Source organism: Schistocerca americana, chromosome 8 (genome assembly GCF_021461395.2).
Source record: "Schistocerca americana isolate TAMUIC-IGC-003095 chromosome 8, iqSchAmer2.1, whole genome shotgun sequence".
Taxonomy (NCBI): Eukaryota; Metazoa; Arthropoda; class Insecta; order Orthoptera; family Acrididae; genus Schistocerca; species Schistocerca americana.
The window spans coordinates 185,284,043-185,302,377 of NC_060126.1; the positions used below are offsets into that span (position 1 = coordinate 185,284,043).

At 41.3% G+C, this 18,335-nt stretch overlaps 1 protein-coding gene across 1 annotated transcript in view; it reads right to left on the reverse strand.

Annotated features, from left to right (window-relative positions):
- LOC124545165 (DNA-directed RNA polymerase III subunit RPC2) overlaps window positions 1–18,335 on the reverse strand; it is a 192,022-nt gene that overhangs the window by 158,733 nt on the left and 14,954 nt on the right. Inside the window, exons 2-3 of the mRNA XM_047124000.1 lie at window positions 15,155–15,309; window positions 4,667–4,843 (exon numbers count right to left, since the gene is read on the reverse strand). Coding sequence (XP_046979956.1) covers window positions 4,667–4,843; window positions 15,155–15,309 — 332 coding nt within the window. The remainder of the gene's footprint in view (window positions 1–4,666; window positions 4,844–15,154; window positions 15,310–18,335) is intronic.

Sequence of the window (18,335 nt, forward strand, 5' to 3'; positions counted from 1 at the left end):
GTAAGAAGGGGGATCCAGTCACCAATGACATCAGTGTGAAACAAAGTGCAGTTCCTTCCAGATGCTACCTTGGGGTCAGTATGGTTCTGATAGAATGCCAAACAACCATGTAACTTTGGAGAGTAGTCATCATGGAAGTGCGTTTCTTGAAGAGCAAGACAGAATGCACAATAGGAGGAAACAAGTTGTTGTATTTCCAGTAGGTGACAGTAATATTCATTGCAAATCCACTGGATTATTGTGTGGCGGGAGTCCAGATTAGACAAAGAGGACAAACGGAGGTCATGCCATTGGGTCAGTGGTTGTCATTGATAAGGATGGAGCGACATCCATAAATAATATGTCAGACTCGTGTTGCGAAGGGAGAGATGGTAGCTCCAGGGGCACTGTGGTCCCTTGTCCTGGGACTTATGTTTCTTCTTCCTCTCTTTCAGAGGCTGATGAGGGCAGGGCACAGAGGGACAGCAGACATCTCCAAGACCCGGAACTGAAAGAGAGCAGATGACCTTGCAGCACACATCCAGTGGCTGAGTGGTAGCAGGCCTCTGGCCTGAGAGACACCAGGGGAAGGGTTACCCAGGATGTATACATGGACAATGAAAAAAATTCCAGATTTTTCCTGGAATCCCTTTTAAAAAATATATTTTTTCCCAGGTGAAAATACACTTTTTCCGTGCTAAGTGACAGTAGGTTTTCTGTAGATTTTTCCTTTGGAACTGTAAAACTTATCAATCCTTTGAATGGTTAACGATTTATACACTGGTGTAGAACTACCCAGGTTAAAAAAACAGAAACGGGAGAGAGAAGTTTTGGAAAGACTTTTGATGTGCAGCAACATATACGCTGCATATTTCCATATTACGAAAGTACAAATTCGAATTGCACTGAACACAGTACGTTAGTTTCTAGAGTGTTGAAATCGAGATTGCGAGGTCCTTTTGTAAGCCAGTCATATCTCATGTCACGTGATCTTGCCAGCCGATGACAGCAGATATTCAGAGCATAGGACACGTTTTACAATCAGCCAATAGCAAGATCACTGTTACGTAACGCAAAAACACAAAGAGGCAAAGTTAATGGTTTACATTAATATACATACTATAGCTACAAGAAAAGATAAGCTTTCACGTACATATCGGTCTCTAAGATTAATAAGCTACAAGATAAGCTAAGCTTTCACATGTAATATTGATCTTTTTTTTTAAGATACATTAGAAATTTAAAATAGTGACATAAATGTCTGGTCTTCTGGTCTCAAAATTCTTGTAACTGGCTGGTCCTCAAAGTGTTCTGTTTTAAATGCTCTGTGATTTAAGAAATTCATCCCACTTTTTCATATGTAACATAATTCATCTTGCATATAAAGAAATTTACTTTGAAAGTAACACTTTTCGAACCACCATTCACAATACTATCCCGAGACTGTTAGAAAAAGGTTTGCATTAGCAGTTGCCAGAGAGCGCCAGAAAACAGGTGTTATTGTGTGTGTGCAGCTGCAATGGTGTGGGAAGCCTGCAAGGTCGTATGTACAAAGCATTAAGTGAACTTACATTACGCCATAAAAGAAACAGGACATCAGAATCAGAGGATGCTCCAAGAGCATCAGAATTTCATAAACCATACTGAAATGCATAATTCAGCTTGAAGTGCACATTGATTTTTTCCAGATTCACGATGAAGCACATCCCACCTGACATTAAACTTTTCAGTGAGGTTTTCGGGATGTAAATTTTCTTCGAGTACCAGTACTGTAGTATCTTATATTTGGTTCTTTATTATGGCATAATGCCATACATGGCAGAAGATGAAAACGTGCACTTGAAATTCAGCAAATAGTTGGAACTAGCCAATACTGTGGAACGAAACACTTTGTTTCAAATAAACTGATTGCCTCAGCGGAAGCCAAATTTCTTTAGCAAACTGACAAAAATAACATCACTGTTCTGCAAGGCAATTAATGCTTGACAGCTAATAACCTGAAAATAAAATAAAATCAGAAAACTGAAACTAATAATATATTTTTGACATCCATAATTATGCAAATTTATTATAATTTGCTTGACAGCTCCTGGCTGCAGGAATCTGTTCCCAGCCCCAAAAATCCATTTTGTTTTCATTTGACGTGGGAGCTGTAAACGAAGAGGAAACAGCAAAATCAGTTAATGCTATTAGCATCCGGGTGCTTGCTACTACTGCCGATACAGCTAACAGCCATACTTCAAGCAGCGGGAAGCAGGAGAAGGTACTGTTCACACGTGAGTCAACTGTGCATGCGCATGAGCCCACTGGCAACTGGTCAAATGAACCTAATGTAAACAGTTGTGACGTCACACTCATAGAAAGCAATTTATTGTTACGAAGTATTACAAAGTCTTCACCCAAAGGCCTTTGACACATTTTTGTTGTTTGTAGATGTTTATGCGTGCAAGGTGTTTTGTTGTAAATGGCGCATTTCCTTTGTCACTTAAGTTTTTTTTTCCTCTCATTTATTTTTTATTGCTTCAGTATCATTCTCCAGTAGCAGGATACAGTAGCATTCTTTGCTAGAGAATCAATTCTTAACAGTCAAAATTATAAAAATTTCACTGAAAGCAAAAACAATGAAAAATTCCCTGAATTCTGTAAAATTCCCGTGTTTTTCCCAGTTTTCTCCTGGATGAAAAAATTCCCGGGTTTTATCCGGTTGGCCCAGGTCATATACACACTGTTCCAGAAAAGAAGCCCCATCACTAGCAAGTGCCGAAGAAGGAGAACACTTCTTTAGCTGGTGAAGGGAGCAGCGCCTGGAGGTGAGAGCGTGGGATCTGCGGGGGACAGAGAGGGGGCCGGGAATGGTGGAAGAAAGAGGTAGGATGGGGAAAGGATGTAACAGGCAACAGTAGAAGACATCAATACTGGGTGGAGTTGGTCATATTTTTGGTGAGCCTAGGCATAAGATAAGACTGTGCAGGGACTTATACTCTTGGGCCTTCTTTTCTTTGTTGTAAGCTGGGAAATCTGGCGAATGTGGAGAGTGGCAGTCATGACAATTTACACACAAAGATGGCAGAAAACAACCACTACACAGATGGTCCATCATATGGTGGGTGGGAAGATATATGTCCAATATGCAAGCACCGTTATCACTTCATGGGTGATGGGATGTACGACTTCACATCACCTTGTTAACACAGAACCCTGAACTCCTCTGGGGGACGAATAAAGGCACCAGTATCTGTGTGGTTGTCTTTACGACCCATCTACACAGGTCAAACAAAATTAAAGCAGCATCATTCCAGTTTAGACTGGAGTTCCTCATCAGTTTGTATGATGAGATCCCCATGACACATCACTCCCTGGGCCATATCCAGAGACTAGTGAGGGGTAATAGATACTGGAACATCATCAAAATGATCATAAGCACAAAGAACTGCAGACTGGGCTGCAGAAGAAGCTTTGATCACCATATTTCACTGTGAGACTCCACTTTACCAACTTGTCCTCGATATTCACCACAAAAAATTACAGCTTTCTGGTGGTGGATGTGTCTCTGTCCGTTCCAGTACAGACAAGACGACGAGCCTGGACCTCCTCTCAGGCTGTAGCCAGGGAAGGAAAGCCTGCAGATTCATACGAAGAAGCATTCAACGCTCTATTACCACTCAAAGAGATGGCCATTTTGAAACGGACAGATTTTTGCAGCTTGACACGCTCCGTGCGCCAGGCATCCACCTCAATACCACCCACTACAATCAGGGAGTCTCCCTGTGGGCGCCACACAACCACAAGAAGAGCCATCTAGTACAGCAGCCATGGCCAGGAGTTCCAATGCTCCAGGATGACAAGCAACCACTCCAAGGCATATATGGGGAGGCAACAGCTCAAGTATCAGTAGTGTGATCCCTGTGTTGTCAGGGGGCTCAGACAGATGGGTACGTAACTGCACCACACGAACTGGCTACACGTGCTCGTGACCGAATGGGGCAGAGGGGGCTATGGTGGGGAAGGAAGAGGGTAAAGAAGGGGGGACGGGGGGGGGGGGGGGGGGGGGGGGGGAATCCACACCTTACACACTCAAGAGGGAGTTCTTCCCCAAATGGCTCACACTAAAGACAGAAAATTTAGTAGTGGAGGTCAATCCAAAAGGGGTGTTAAAAACACCAAAAATGATGAAAGAAAACAGACAAAAGGAACAAAACCGCAAGGAATATAGGAAACCAGGTGGACAGCCAGATCAACAGAAATAAGAACATCAATAGAGAAGGAGGGGACAACGGGGAAGGAGTGAGGAAGAAATGGAGCCCGGGAAGCAAGCAATAGCTTGGGACCTTGTGTGTGCCACATACGAACTGAACTGTGAGGCCCCTGGGGAAACAATGTAATTGGTTGGAATAATGTGTCTGTACATATGTGTGTGTGTGTGTGTGTGTGTGTGTGTGTGTGTGTGTGTGTGTGTGTGTGTGTGCGGGCGCGCGCGCGCTGTGTTCAACAGCTCTAAAGATGGACATCATCCAAAAATTATGTAACATTTTCTGTCTTGTTTACCATCCAACACCTCCAACATACATTGAGTAATTAACTTTATTCTTTCCATTATTTGCATTCTAGAACTTTCAAGTGTTATCTCAACTATAATTACATCATTTAACACTGGTCTTAACTTTTTAACATCACAAAATTTCCATACCTGCCTATGAGGAGCCCATTTCGAACAACTCTTTGATTACCTCTTGTATATTCAATATCTACAGTTATTGGAGCTGAATATGTCATGTCACGTAGCCTGCACTCATGAGGTGTTGTACCCTTGGAAATATTGAAACCTTCTTCAACATCAGGTGTACCGACTGTTACATTCAGGTACCTGCATCATTACAGAAAGAAAAAGAAAGCTCATCATAAGCTACAAAGGTATTATGCCATTGTTCACATTACAAATGCAATGAAAGGAAAATATATAAACACATTTATTCAGTGTTGAGTTCACACAGAGATGATATTAAAAATCTCCAGGCAGAAGTGAGAATTCAATATGTTAAACCGTATGGAAATGGTGAAAGCTACCTAACCATCAAGCATAAAAAGTGGAATATGAACACAGGAAACATGGAATAATTAAAGACAATATATCTTAAAACAATTCACAGTAGTTTTCCTTTAATAAACAAAATGGTGGTGGAAGGGGACTGTGGAAATTTTAAGTTTTATAGGAAGCAACTAGTCAGAAACTTGTGGCTATAGAGGAACACAAAGTACACAATTACTTACTACTAAAGTATAACATGAATTACCTGGAAATTAATACAAAAAATGTACTCCCTCATCCCTCATTCAAAATCTGATTATGAACTCATACATTTCAGCATATTCTCCATAAATGACAGTTTTAAATTTCAAATTTTGAGCTAAGTAGTACACAAATTTGTGGTCAACAATTAAAATTAGTTCTGAATAAAGGTGCCATCCAAGAGAATTACTTCACTTGAAACAAGCAATTGCTGAACAAAACTGCAATGTTGCAATATTTAATTACAACTGCTTACATATTCATGTACATACAGGTTCTAAAAAGAATTGTGTGATAAACAAAATAGTCTGCTTTATTAGTCAAATAGTGCAATATGGCACAATTTAATTTTACAAATCAATTTTTTTGTCCACACATGTTTAAATCTTTTCCTAGAAATACAAAAGGATGGCAGGCATCACAAGAAGTAGAATTCATGGCATATCTTTATCATTACAAAATACTGTCCCATTTTATGTATCGTTTAATGCAACCTTGCATCACATGAAGTTCTTTAACATTTCCACATAACCTTGGCTGTTAAATCCAAGATATACATCACTCTAAGTAAACATAAATATTTAATTTCTGTAATCCATGGTTTTAATTACTAAGTTGTAAACCAAAAGCAACGATTATAACAGCAAGTATTGCAAGAAAAACTATGGAATTTTTCTAACATACCGTAATATCTCTCAAATTATTGCCTTTATCTATTTAATGGGTAAACAGTAATTAATGATCCAAACATAAATACATATTCCTGGTATTTCTTTACAACCCAAGTTTTTTTTTTTTTTTTTTTTGTCCATAACATTACTGCAGTTTAATATACATATACAGCCAAAAAAACACAAACTAACCTCAGTTGCAGTATGCATTTAGTTCTTTTAGAATGGACACGACTCACTACTATCACACTGGATCTAACTCAAGGCCCCACACATCATTACTTGCTGTTTACCTATTTCTTTACCTAATGTAATGCAGAATTTAGATCTTAAATTTTCCTGGAACTGAACTTACTTGCAAAACAAGCTATAAAAAGGTAGCCATGGCAAATCAGGCTCTGGATCAATTGTTTATTTTTACTTCAAGGATTGTTTTCTTACTGGCACTGAGACTTATCCGATGTTAGTTTTGCATGGATAATTTTGTAGTAAATTAATTTTTATTTAAGTACAATAAAACATACTGACATCAAAAGCAAATAACCATTACTGATAATTACTCTCTAAAAAGATACACAGTTCATCCAGTGTGCTCCCTGCCGCCGTAGGATAAGCAGCTGCCAGCAGCAAGTCGTATACTCTTAGCTCACTTATTTGTTACATAGTTTAATTCTTAATTTCTTTGCTTGTTTTTGGGTACTTGCATTGTTTGATTCATAAATTTCGGGCGTATTATAGTATTTGAGAGGTGTAGCATCGCGTTTTAGTACCTGAATAGTGTAAAATCACGTAGTCTCCTTCTGCCACCGAGCAGTGTGTCAGCAGTGCGCAAGTAGCAGCATTACTGCATTTACTAGGCAATCTTGTATTTTAATAACCATTTAAATTTTGTGTCAAATTGTTTGCATTCTCTGTAGATTAGTTTAGAGGTTCTTTGCACAACAGTATTTAGCATGGATAGGGACTCCGACTGCTGTGTTCGGATGCGGGCTGCGTTGGCATCCCTTCGCTCCCAGCCTCAGGCAGTGTTGGCTTCGGTCACACAGCTTGAGGCTGTTGCCAATGGGCATCACTGTGGGGGTTAGGACAGGGGTTTGTCGGGGACGGCCAGCTCGTCCCACGCATCCCCCGATCGGACTACGGCTGTGGCTACCCAGGATACTGTCCACATTGAGGCTGACCCCTCACCCGTGGTGGAGTGGGAGGTCATCTCGAGGTGTGGCAGGGGGCGAAAAACATTCCGGAGGGCTGAATGGAAGGCCTCTCTGGTTTGTCTGATGAACAGGTTTCAGGCTCTGTCTCCGGCTGATACTCATCTTTGGCCAGATATGGCTGCTTCTCCTGTTCCAGAGGTTGCCCCTCAGTCTGCAAGATCCGGGCGGTCGCAGAAGGTGGGCTTACTGGTAGTTGGGAGCTCGAACGTCAGGTGCATAATGGGGCCCCTTAGGGATATGGGTGGAAGGCAGTGGAAGAAAACCAATGTGTACTCCGTGTGCATACCAGGGGGAGTCATTCCAGATGTGGAAAGGGTCCTTTACGGATCGGAGGAAATCCTCTCTGCCTTCTGGCGGCTATCTGATTTGGTGAAGACTGCCAGTCACGCTAGCGGGATGAAAGCAGAGCTCACCATCTGCAGCATCGTCAACAGGACTAACTGCGGACCTTTGGTACAAAGCCGAGTGGGGGGGGGGGGGGGTCGGAATCAGAGGCTGACACGGTTCTGTGACCATGTGGGCTGCAGATTCCTCGACTTGCGCCATAGGGTGGTGGGGTTTTGGGTTCCGCTGGATAGGTCACGAGTCAACTACACCCAGCAGTCGGCTACACGGGTAGCAGGGGCTGTGTGGCATGGACTGGGCGGTTTTTTAGGTTAGATGGCCTCAGGCAAGTACAGAAAGGGCAACAGCCTCAAAGGGTGCGGGGTAAAGTCAGGACAGGTGGGGACCAAGCAGCAATCGGTATTGTAATTGTAAACTGTTGAAGCTGCGTTGGTAAAGTGCCGGAACTTCAAGCGCTGATAAAAAGCACCGAAGCTGAAATCGTTATAGGTACAGAAAGCTGGCTGAAGCCAGAGATAAATTCTGCCGAAATGTTTACAAAGGCACAGACGGTGTTTAGAAAGGATAGATTGCATGCAACCGGTGGTGGCGTGTTTGTCGCTGTTAGCAGTAGTTCATCCTGTAGTGAAATAGAAGTGGATGGTTCCTGTGAATTATTATGGGTGGAGGTTATACTCAACAACCGAGCTAGGTTAATAATTGGCTCCTTTTACCGACCTCCCAACTCAGCAGCATTAGTGGCAGAACAACTGAGAGAAAATCTGGAATACATTTCACATACATTTCCCCAGCGTGTTATAGTCTCAGGTGGAGATTTCAATTTACCTGATATAGACTGGGACACTCAGATGTTTAGGGCGGGTGGTAGGGACAGAGCATCGAGTGACATTATACTGAGTGCACTATCCGAACATTACCTCGAGCAATTAAACAGAGAACCGACTCGTGGAGATAACATCTTGGACCTACTGATAACAAACAGACCCGAACTTTTCGACTCTGCAAGTGCAGTACAGGGAATCAGTGATCATAAGACCATTGCAGCATCCCTGAATATGGAAGTAAATAGGAATATAAAAAAAGGGAGGAAGTTTTTTCTGTTTAGCAAGAGTAACAGGAGGCAGATTTCAGACTACCTAACAGATCAAAACAAAAATTTCTGTTCCGACACTGACAATGTTCAAGGCAATCATAAAATGCGTTTTAGACAGGTATGTGCTGAGTAAAACTGTGAGGGACGGGAAAAACCCACTGTGGTTCAACAGCAAAGTTAGGAAACTACTGCGAAAGCAAAGAGAGCTTCACTGCAAATTTAAACGCAGCCAAAACCTCTGAGACAAACAGAACCCAAACGATGTCAAAGTTAGCGTAAGGAGGGCTATGCGTAAAGCATTCAGTGAATTGGAAAGTAAAATTCTATGTACCGACTTGACAGAAAATCCTAGGAAGTTCTCGTTAAATCAGTAAGTGGATCGAAACAGCATATCCAGACACTCTGGGATGATGGTGGCATTGAAACAGAGGATGACACGCGTAAAGCTGAAATACTAAACACCTTTTTCCAGAGCTGTTTCACAGAGGAAGACCGCATTGCAGTTCCTTCTCTAAATTCTCGCACGAACGAAAAAATGGCTGACATCGAAATAAGTGTCCAAGGAATAGAAAAGCAACTGAAATCACTCAACAGAGGAAAGTCCACTGGACTTGACGGGATACCAATTCGATTCTACACAGAGTACGCGAAAGAACTTGCCCCCCCTTCTAACAGCCGTGTACCGCAAGTCTCTAGAGGAACAGAAGGTTCCAAATGATTGGAAAAGAGCACAGGTAGTCCCAGTTTTCAAGAAGGGTCATTGAGCAGATGCTCAAAACTATAGGCCTATATCTCTGACATTGATCTGTTGTAGAATTTTAGAACATGTTTTTTGCTCGCGTATCATGTCATTTCTGGAAACCCAGAATCTACTCTCTAGGAATCAACATGGATTTTGGAAACAGCGATCGTGTTAGACCCAACTCACTTTATTTGTTCATGAGACCCAGAAAATATTAGATACAGGCTCCCAGATAGATCCATTTTCCTTCACTTCCGGAAGGCGTTTGATACAGTTCCGCACTGTCGCCTGATAAACAAAGTAAAAGCCTACGGAATATCAGACCAGCTGTGTGGCTGGATTGAAGAGTTTCTAGCAAACACAACATAGCATACCACAGGGGAGTGTTATGGAACCATTGCTTTTCACAATATATATAAATGACCCAGTAGATAGTGTCGGAAATTCCATGAGGCTTTTCGTGGATGATGCTGTAGTATACAGAGAAGTTGCAGCATCAGAAAATTGCAGCGAAATGCAGGAGGATCTGCAGTTGATAGGCACTTGGCGCAGGGAGTGGCAACTGACCCTTAGCATAGACAAATGTAATGTATTGCGAATATATAGAAAGAAGGATCCTTTACTGTATGATTATATGATAGTGGAACAAACACTGGTAGCTGTTACTTCTGTAAAATATCTGGGAGTATGCGTAGGAACGATTTGAAGTGGAATGATCGTATAAAATTAATTGTTGGTAAGGCTGGTGCCAGGCTGAGATTCATTAGGAGAGTCCTTAGAAAATGTAGTCCATCAACAAAGGAGGTGGCTTACAAAACACTCGCTCACCATTGTGGGATCTGTACCAGGTCAGGTTGACAGAGGAGATAGAGAAGATCCAAAGAAGAGTGGCGCGTTTCGTCACAGGGTTACTTGGTAAGCGTGATAGTGTTACGGAGATGTATAGCAAACTCAAGTGACAGACTCTTCAAGAGAGGCGCTCTGCATCGCGGTGTAGCTTGGTGTCCAGGTTTCAAGAGGGGGCCTTTCTGGATGAGGTATCGAATTATTGCTTCCCCCTACTTATAGCTCCCGAGGAGATCATGAATTTAAAATAAGAGAAATTCGAGCACGCACGGAGGCTTTCCGGCTGTCGTTCTTCCCACGAACCATGCGCGAGTGGAACAGGAAAGGGAGGTAATGACAGTGGCACGTAAAGTGCCCTCCGCCACACACCATTGGGTGGCTTGCGGAGTATAAATGTAGATGTAGATTGTGATGTTTCTTCTTTAGCGTAGACTCTGTACAGCTCAAAGAGAAATAAATTCACCAATGCTTCACAAGACCCAATTGTATTTTGAAGTGTTTATAACATCCAAAATGTGGAACTACTGCAACATGGTTTGGTGGCATCGGCATTCTCAGTGGCAAGTTGGAAGATGCTGGTGTAGAACTAAGTACACGTAACATCCTTAGTGCCCTCATCAACTCATTGTACACCTATCAAAAAAAGTTTTGCATTGGCTCAGTTCTGAAAGTTCCAGAACCTGTACAGCAAATTTGAATAGATATCAACATAAACATCATTTCCACCCTTTTTATTGCTCATGACAACCACACATTGCATGTTGTACCACCATACAGCGAGACCTTCAGAGGTGGTGGTCCAGATTGCTGTACACACACCACTACCTCTAATACCCAGTAGCACGTCCTCTTCCATTGATGCATGCCTGTATTCGTTGTGGCATACTACCCACAAGTTCATCAAGGCACTGTCGGTCCAGATTGTCCCACTCCTCAATGGCAATTCGGCATAGATCCCTCAGAGTGGTTGGTGGGTCACGTCGTCCATAAACAGCCCTTTCCAATCTGTCCCAGGCATGTTCATGTCTGGAGAACATGCTGGCCACTCTAGTCGAGCACTGTCATTATCCTGAAGGAAGTCATTCACAAGGCGTGCATGATGGGGGCGCGAATTGTCGTCCATGAAGACAAATGCCTCGCCAATATGCTGCTGATATGGTTGCACTATCGGTCAGAGGATGGCATTCACGTATCGTACAGCCATTATGGCGCCTTCCATGGTCACCAGCAGCATACACTGGCACCACTTAATGCCACCCCAAAACAGCAGGGAACCTCCACCTTGCTGTACTCGCTAGACAGTGTGTCCAAGGCGTTCAGCCTAACCGGATTGCCTCCAAACACATCTCCGATGATTGTCTGGTTGAAGGCATATGCGACACTCATTGGTGAAGAGAATGTGATGCCAATCCTGAGCAGTCCATTCGGCATGTTTCTGGGCTCATTTGTACCGCACTGCATAGTGCCATGGTTGCAAAGATGGATCTCGCCATGGATGTCAGGAGTGGAGTTGCACATCAAGCAGCCCACTGTGCACAGTTTGAGTCGTAACACGACGTCCTGCGGCTGCACAAAAAGCATAATTCAACATGGTGGCATTGCTGTCAGGGTTCCTCCAAGCAGTAATCCATAAGTAGTGGTCATCACCTCCACTAGTAGCCCTTGGGCGGCCTGAGTGAGGCATGTCATTGACAGTTCTTGTCTCTCTGTCTCTCTTCCATGTCCAAACAACATCGCTTTGGTTCATTCCGAGACACCTGGACACTTCCCTTGTTGAGAGCCCTTCATGGGACAAAGTAACAAAGCAGACGTGATCGAACTGGGGTATTGACCATCTAGGCATGGTTGAACTACAGAGAACACGAGCTGTGTATCTCCTTCCTGGTGGAATGACTGGAATTGATACATTCTCGGACCCCCTACATCTAATAGGCACTGCTCATGCATGCAGGGCAGGTTTAGTGATATCTCTGAACAATCAAAAGGACTATGTCTGTGATACAATATCCACATCTATATTCAGGAGTTCTGGGAACCAGGTTGATGCAAAACTTTTTTTTATGTTTGTGTGATACAAGTTCTGTTGCTGCGAAAAATGGCTTTGGTCTATTGGTGGAGATTATAGTGAGACTCTCACGTATCTCAATATCAAAAGATTTTTCAAGGTAGCAATACCATATTTAGGTCATCATACAATGTCTGAAGTGGCTTTTGAACAGTAAAATTAACAAATGCTTCAATTTCAAAAACACATTCCTTGCTATTGATAGCCTACATTTGATGTCCTCCCTACTCTGGTCACTATCAGTTATTTTGGTGCCCATATAATAAAGATAAACTACTAATTTTAGTGATTCATTTCCTAACCTAATTTCCTGACTGTAGTTTTTTAACGTCTCTAACCTCTTTCCAATACAATACCCCTTCATTTTAACTACTCTTCCAAGTCCTTCGCATTCCCTAATAGCATTACAAGGTCATTGGCAAACCTGAAACTTTCAGTTTCTCTCTCCTGAACTTTAATTCCCTTTCCAAATTTCTCCTTAGCTTTCTTCACAGATCCCTCAATGAACAAATTGAATAACCACATCACTTCCTTCTCAGTAGCTGCTTTCCTTTTAATATACTTCAACTTTTAAAACTACAGTCTGGTTTCTGTACAACCTGTAGATGACCCCTCGCTCCCTGAATTTGACCCGTGCTACCATCAGAATTTCAAACATTGTAGTCCAGTCAATAAGTCAAGAGCTTCCTCTACATACAAAAATGTTGTAAATACAGGTTTGCCTTTCATCAATCTGTCTTCTAAGATAAGTCGTAGGGTGAGTATTGCTTTGATGTCATTACAGAAATATTCCATTAGATTTAAATGCTTGTTGACATTAGTGCAATAAAGATAGACTAAAATTCTATATAAAATATGTAACATTTTTATTCCATTAAATAATTTTCCTAGTTTAACACTTACTGGTTTTCATTTAAACATTCATAAATCTTTGTTCATTCTACAACTTCAAAACATTTTCATATTTTATGTCTTACATGAGCATGTATGGAGAATGCGTAACAAAAAATGATGACTTACCTACACAAACAACTTTTTTCATTTTCAGTGTGTGTTAATATTATTCAAACTAAAGTTAGATGTACAAATATGCAACAGATTAAACTGAAGTCAGAGAAAGACTACTAGAAACAACTTCAGATGCTCCTCACCAAAAAAATTACATGTCGAGTTGCACAGACATACAACAAAGAGACTATTACACACTGAACTTTTGGCCAAAGCCTCTTCCAGAAAAGAAAGAAGAAAACACACACACACACACACACACACACACACACACACACACACACACACACACACACGAGGTATGCTTGCTTTCTTTTGTGTGTGTGTGTGTGTGTGTGTGTGTGTGTGTGTGTGTGTGTGTGTTCCTTTCTAAAGAAGGCAAATTTCCATTGTTCAACTTTATATGCAGTTGTTTCCCCAAGAGAGAGAAGTAGATGGGAAAATGAATAGGTATTTTAAGGAAGGAACGTTGCTCTAAATCTAATCACAAGAGTTTTGGCATATTCATTCTTGTTAAATAGAAGGAGAGGACCACAACCAACAGGAACACAATAATTTTTAACACTACTGCTAGCTGCAATTTCATTATTAATTTATTGATGTGATAATCATGTTGTACTCTATGTCAGTGCTGCTATGCACACAGTCACCTATAGCAAAACTCAATACTGTACAAATAGTGAAATGTGAAAATAGAATCGAGTACTTTTATACAATGGAGACATATTACAGAACTAATATTGTATATACTTGCAAAGCTAAAACAATCAAAAGCAATATATCACTGCATGATCTCATTAACTACGTACTTTATTAAGATATGTATTGGTTTCCATTTTTTTAGCTTTGCAACTAAGTACATGATTGATTCTGTACGGGATCTTCATTGTATATAAAAACTCAATTCTATTTTCATGTTACATTGTCTGTACAGTGATTGAGTTTTACTACAGGTGGCCGTGCGCATAGCACTATTGACAGAGTACAACACGATGATTACATCCCAATATATGTTTTATTACAATATTGTAGAATGTAGTTATTTTGGTCATATATAGTTTTTAAACAACAGAATAACTATGTATTACATATTTTAATTCTAGGTGCAATTTTGCTTTTGATGTCATGCTGTTGCTAATGTAGCTATTTTCAAATTACTTTTAGGGTTTGGTGATGAGAAAGTGTATCAACAAACCCCACTTCCAATATAAAGATAATGAAATTGTAACAACCACAAGAGGGACATAGTGTAGAAAATAAAATTGTTACTTCAGATTCTTGTAGTTTTATTAAGCAACATTCCTCACTTTTCTTCTTCATCATCATCATCATCATCATCACCATCATCATCATATGTTGTTACCTCTGATACATGAACATGATACTGTGCATCAAAGAACTGAAAATACATGGTAAATATTTTGCTTTCTGAGAAAAAGAGAATACTTTCATAAAAGATAATGCATCTTGGCTTAATAAACAGTACTGGTACTACAATTAGTAATATTGAACAGCTATTTACATGATAGTATCTTATGACCCTTACAGTCTGACTACACAAACTTTTGTGTGTGTGTGTGTGTGTGTGTGTGTGTGTGTGTGTGTGTGTGTGTTTTCTCCTGAAGTATTTTTCCTCCTAATGTACATATATATACCTGTATAGAGTAATAATTTTCATATTCATCAGTTTACATAGATTAGCATTAGTCATAATTTGTTGCTAGTACACTTTGTAGAAATAGCCTGCTGAGGCTGCTTCTGTTTATTAATGAATAACTTTACTTATTCCACATTTCTATAGTCTCTCCTTCATGGTGGGATTCAAAGAACACAATGTGTGACTGAATGAACAGAAATGTTAAATCAACAATGACATGGACATTTATAAAAAAATATTTACTCACTTTACATAAAACAAGGGGTCCGCATCACTCAATACTTTCTCATTTGCTTCAACAATCTTTTTTATCCCCACATTGATGAAGTAATTAAATGAGTCTATGTGCTCCTTCACAAGTCCTTTGACTTGTAGAAATGCTGGTACTAGTTTCCATTTTTCCTGTGGGAAGGAATACATATTATTGCAATAACAGAAAGTGGTGCGTTCGATACCAGTACATTTTACTGTAAAAAAAGTACATACTGCAATGACAGAAAGTCATGTATTGGATATAAACTGTGATTGAGAGGATATATCACTATTCACTCACAAGAAAATGTGCTGTATGTTGGATAAAAACAGAAATGACTGCATAAACTTGAGTCTACAGTATTCTTTGAAGCAGGATGACTGAGTACATAACAACAGTCAGGAGGTAAGAAGATTAGGAGAGAAGAACACAAGAGTCTGGTCCTAAAAGTCATGCAATTCTCCTATTCCTGGTCTCCTTCTTGTCTCTGTCTCATAGATTCCTGCCACTACTTCCATATGTCCCTCTTTTTCTCCTATCCTTGTTCCCTGTCTCCTATTGTCAGTTTCAGACCTTTACATTTTTCTCTGCCTTCACCTTTTTATTTCAAATTACAGCTTATTTCATTCATTTATTGATCTTCCTTATGTAGCTCCCTCACACCTTTGGTTCCTTACCTCTCCACTCCCCACTATTCTTTTATAGTTCCTTGTATCTTCTTATTTTTTTAGCTTTATTTGTGTGAAACTGTTGTGACAATCATTTGCCTCCAGCATATGTTTTCCTTTTCTTCAAGTCTTGCATCCCTTTTTATCCCAATTTAATACAGTTTTCCTCTATCTTCCCTTTATCACTCTTCCCATACTGTTATTATCCAACACTGCTTAGAATATTATTCACACCAGCCAGGCTGCAACAAGTTTTAAAAGCCCCTTTCTGTGAAGAAAATGAGTTTCACTGCCTAAGCTATGTTTATGTAAGTATCAACTTACGAGGAGGTGCGGGAAAAAATTTAGTTCAAAGCAATACTTTTGGAAATCGCAGTCATTTAGCATCATTTCTAATAACATCCAACATTGCCTTTGGCTGCTAGATCACTACATGACAATTTTATGCAGCTATGTGAAGTTAGGAAAAATTGGGTCACAGGCCCATGAGTAGTTTACCACGGCAAATAAGGTGAAATGTGTTTTTGACAAATGTAATAATTAAATGAGGCAATAAAAAAGCAAAAGGTGATGTTCGACAGGAAAGAAAACTTGCAAAATTTACAAGAAGTAAAGCTGTGAGGATGGGGCATGAGTCATGTTTGGGTAGCTCAGATGGTAGAGCACTTGCCTTCGAAAGGCAAAGGTCCCGAGTTCGAGTCTCGGTCTGGCACACAGTTTTAATCTACCAGGAAGTTTCATATCAGCACACACTCCGCTGCAGAGTGAAAATCTCATCATGGTCAAATTATGTTGTATGGTTGTAACAACATTTACTGGCACATGGGATAAATGACAAAAATCGAAGCCCTTTTTTTTTTTTTTTTTTTTTTTTTTTTTTTTTAAGCAACAGTCAGTCCACAGGTGTATTGTTTAATCCAACAATTGAATCTGGAGCAGCCCCCTCGAGACCTCTCATTTACTCACATTAAAGGCTGCCTTTCTGAGTAGTTTGCCACACAAATACACGTCACTTCCACCCGTCAGACTTTCTTTTCCTGTCAAAAGTCTACAGGTCAGACTTATCGGGAATGGATTACGACACTCCAGGGTCTCTCCTCCGACTGTAAATTCTGGTGCACCAACGTTGCCTACAAGCAGTCTTATGCCTCTTTGTTGATTCGCGATATTGTGGTGTTTCATGCACCAGATGAGGGTCTTCGGGCTGACATTTTGAAGTTACAGGACCCGTTCTTCAACACCTGTCTGCCGATCATTCGTGCGTTTGAACAGTCTCACCGACTACAACCACTGCATCTTGATCCAGCTGTTTTCATGGCTCACCAGTTGACTAGCGCCGAGAAGGAGCCTAGTCAATCCATTGGTCCACTCCTTGACAGGAAGTCTTTCACCCAGCTTCCATCCTGTCTGGACTGTTTCCGGACTTACCAACAGTCGGAGTACCCCCACTGCCGAGCAAGATGTAATGCTTGCACCCGAGCGGGCCATCTCACTATGGTGTCTCAAGCTTTGCAGAAACATCGTGTAGATGCAATGCTTCCTGCGGACGCACAGGCTCGTCAAGAATCGTCACTTCAGGACCTGAAAGCCTCGCATTCCATGGACGGCCAAGTATTCTCCATCATTTCCCAGTCGGGTGCCCGTTTTCTCCTTACCTTGGAGGTTGCGCATATTCCATTGGTCCTCCAAATTGACATGGCATCATCCGCTGCTATTGTGGATGGTGCCACATACCAATGTTTGGGTTTGCCGGCTTTATCCCCATACACTAGTGCCTTGCATAGTTTCAAATGGTTCAAATGGCTCTAAGCACTATGGGACTTAACATCTGAGGTCATCATCCCCTAGACTTAGAACTACTTAAACCTAGCTAACCTAAGGACGTCACACACATCCGTGCCCGAGGCAAGATTCGAACCTGCGACTGTAACAGCAGTGTGGTTCCAGACTGAAGTGCCTAGAATCGCTCGACCACAGAGGTCCACTGCACAGTTTCAGTAATTACTCTATATCAGTCGATGGCGTTTTTTCCACGCAAATCTCTTACAACGGTCATTCCTTCACCTTTCAGTTTTTGGTGGTCAGATCCCCCACCGCTACTAACCTTCTGGGTGTGGACATTTTTAGTTGTCTGGGTTTATCAGAGCAGGATACAGTACAGGCAGTGTCGATTCCCTCACTGGATACCCTCCTCACCCCATTGCTCAGAAAATACGAAACGTTGTTCTCATCCTCCACAACAGGGGTGAAGGGTTTCACAGGGCATTTCAGTTTCTTCCCTCTGCTGTTCCTCGTTTTTTAAGGCTCTGCCTGGTCCCCTTTGCTCTCCAAGACAGGCTCCAGGTGGAACTTCGCCACTGACAAGACAAAAGCATCCTTTCACCCATCGCGCACAGTCGCTGTGTGACATCTATCATGATAGTCGAGAAGCCGATTGGTGCTTAGCGCATCTGTGGTGATTTTAAGGTCACGGCCAATTCTCAGTCCATCATCGATGCCTATCCAGT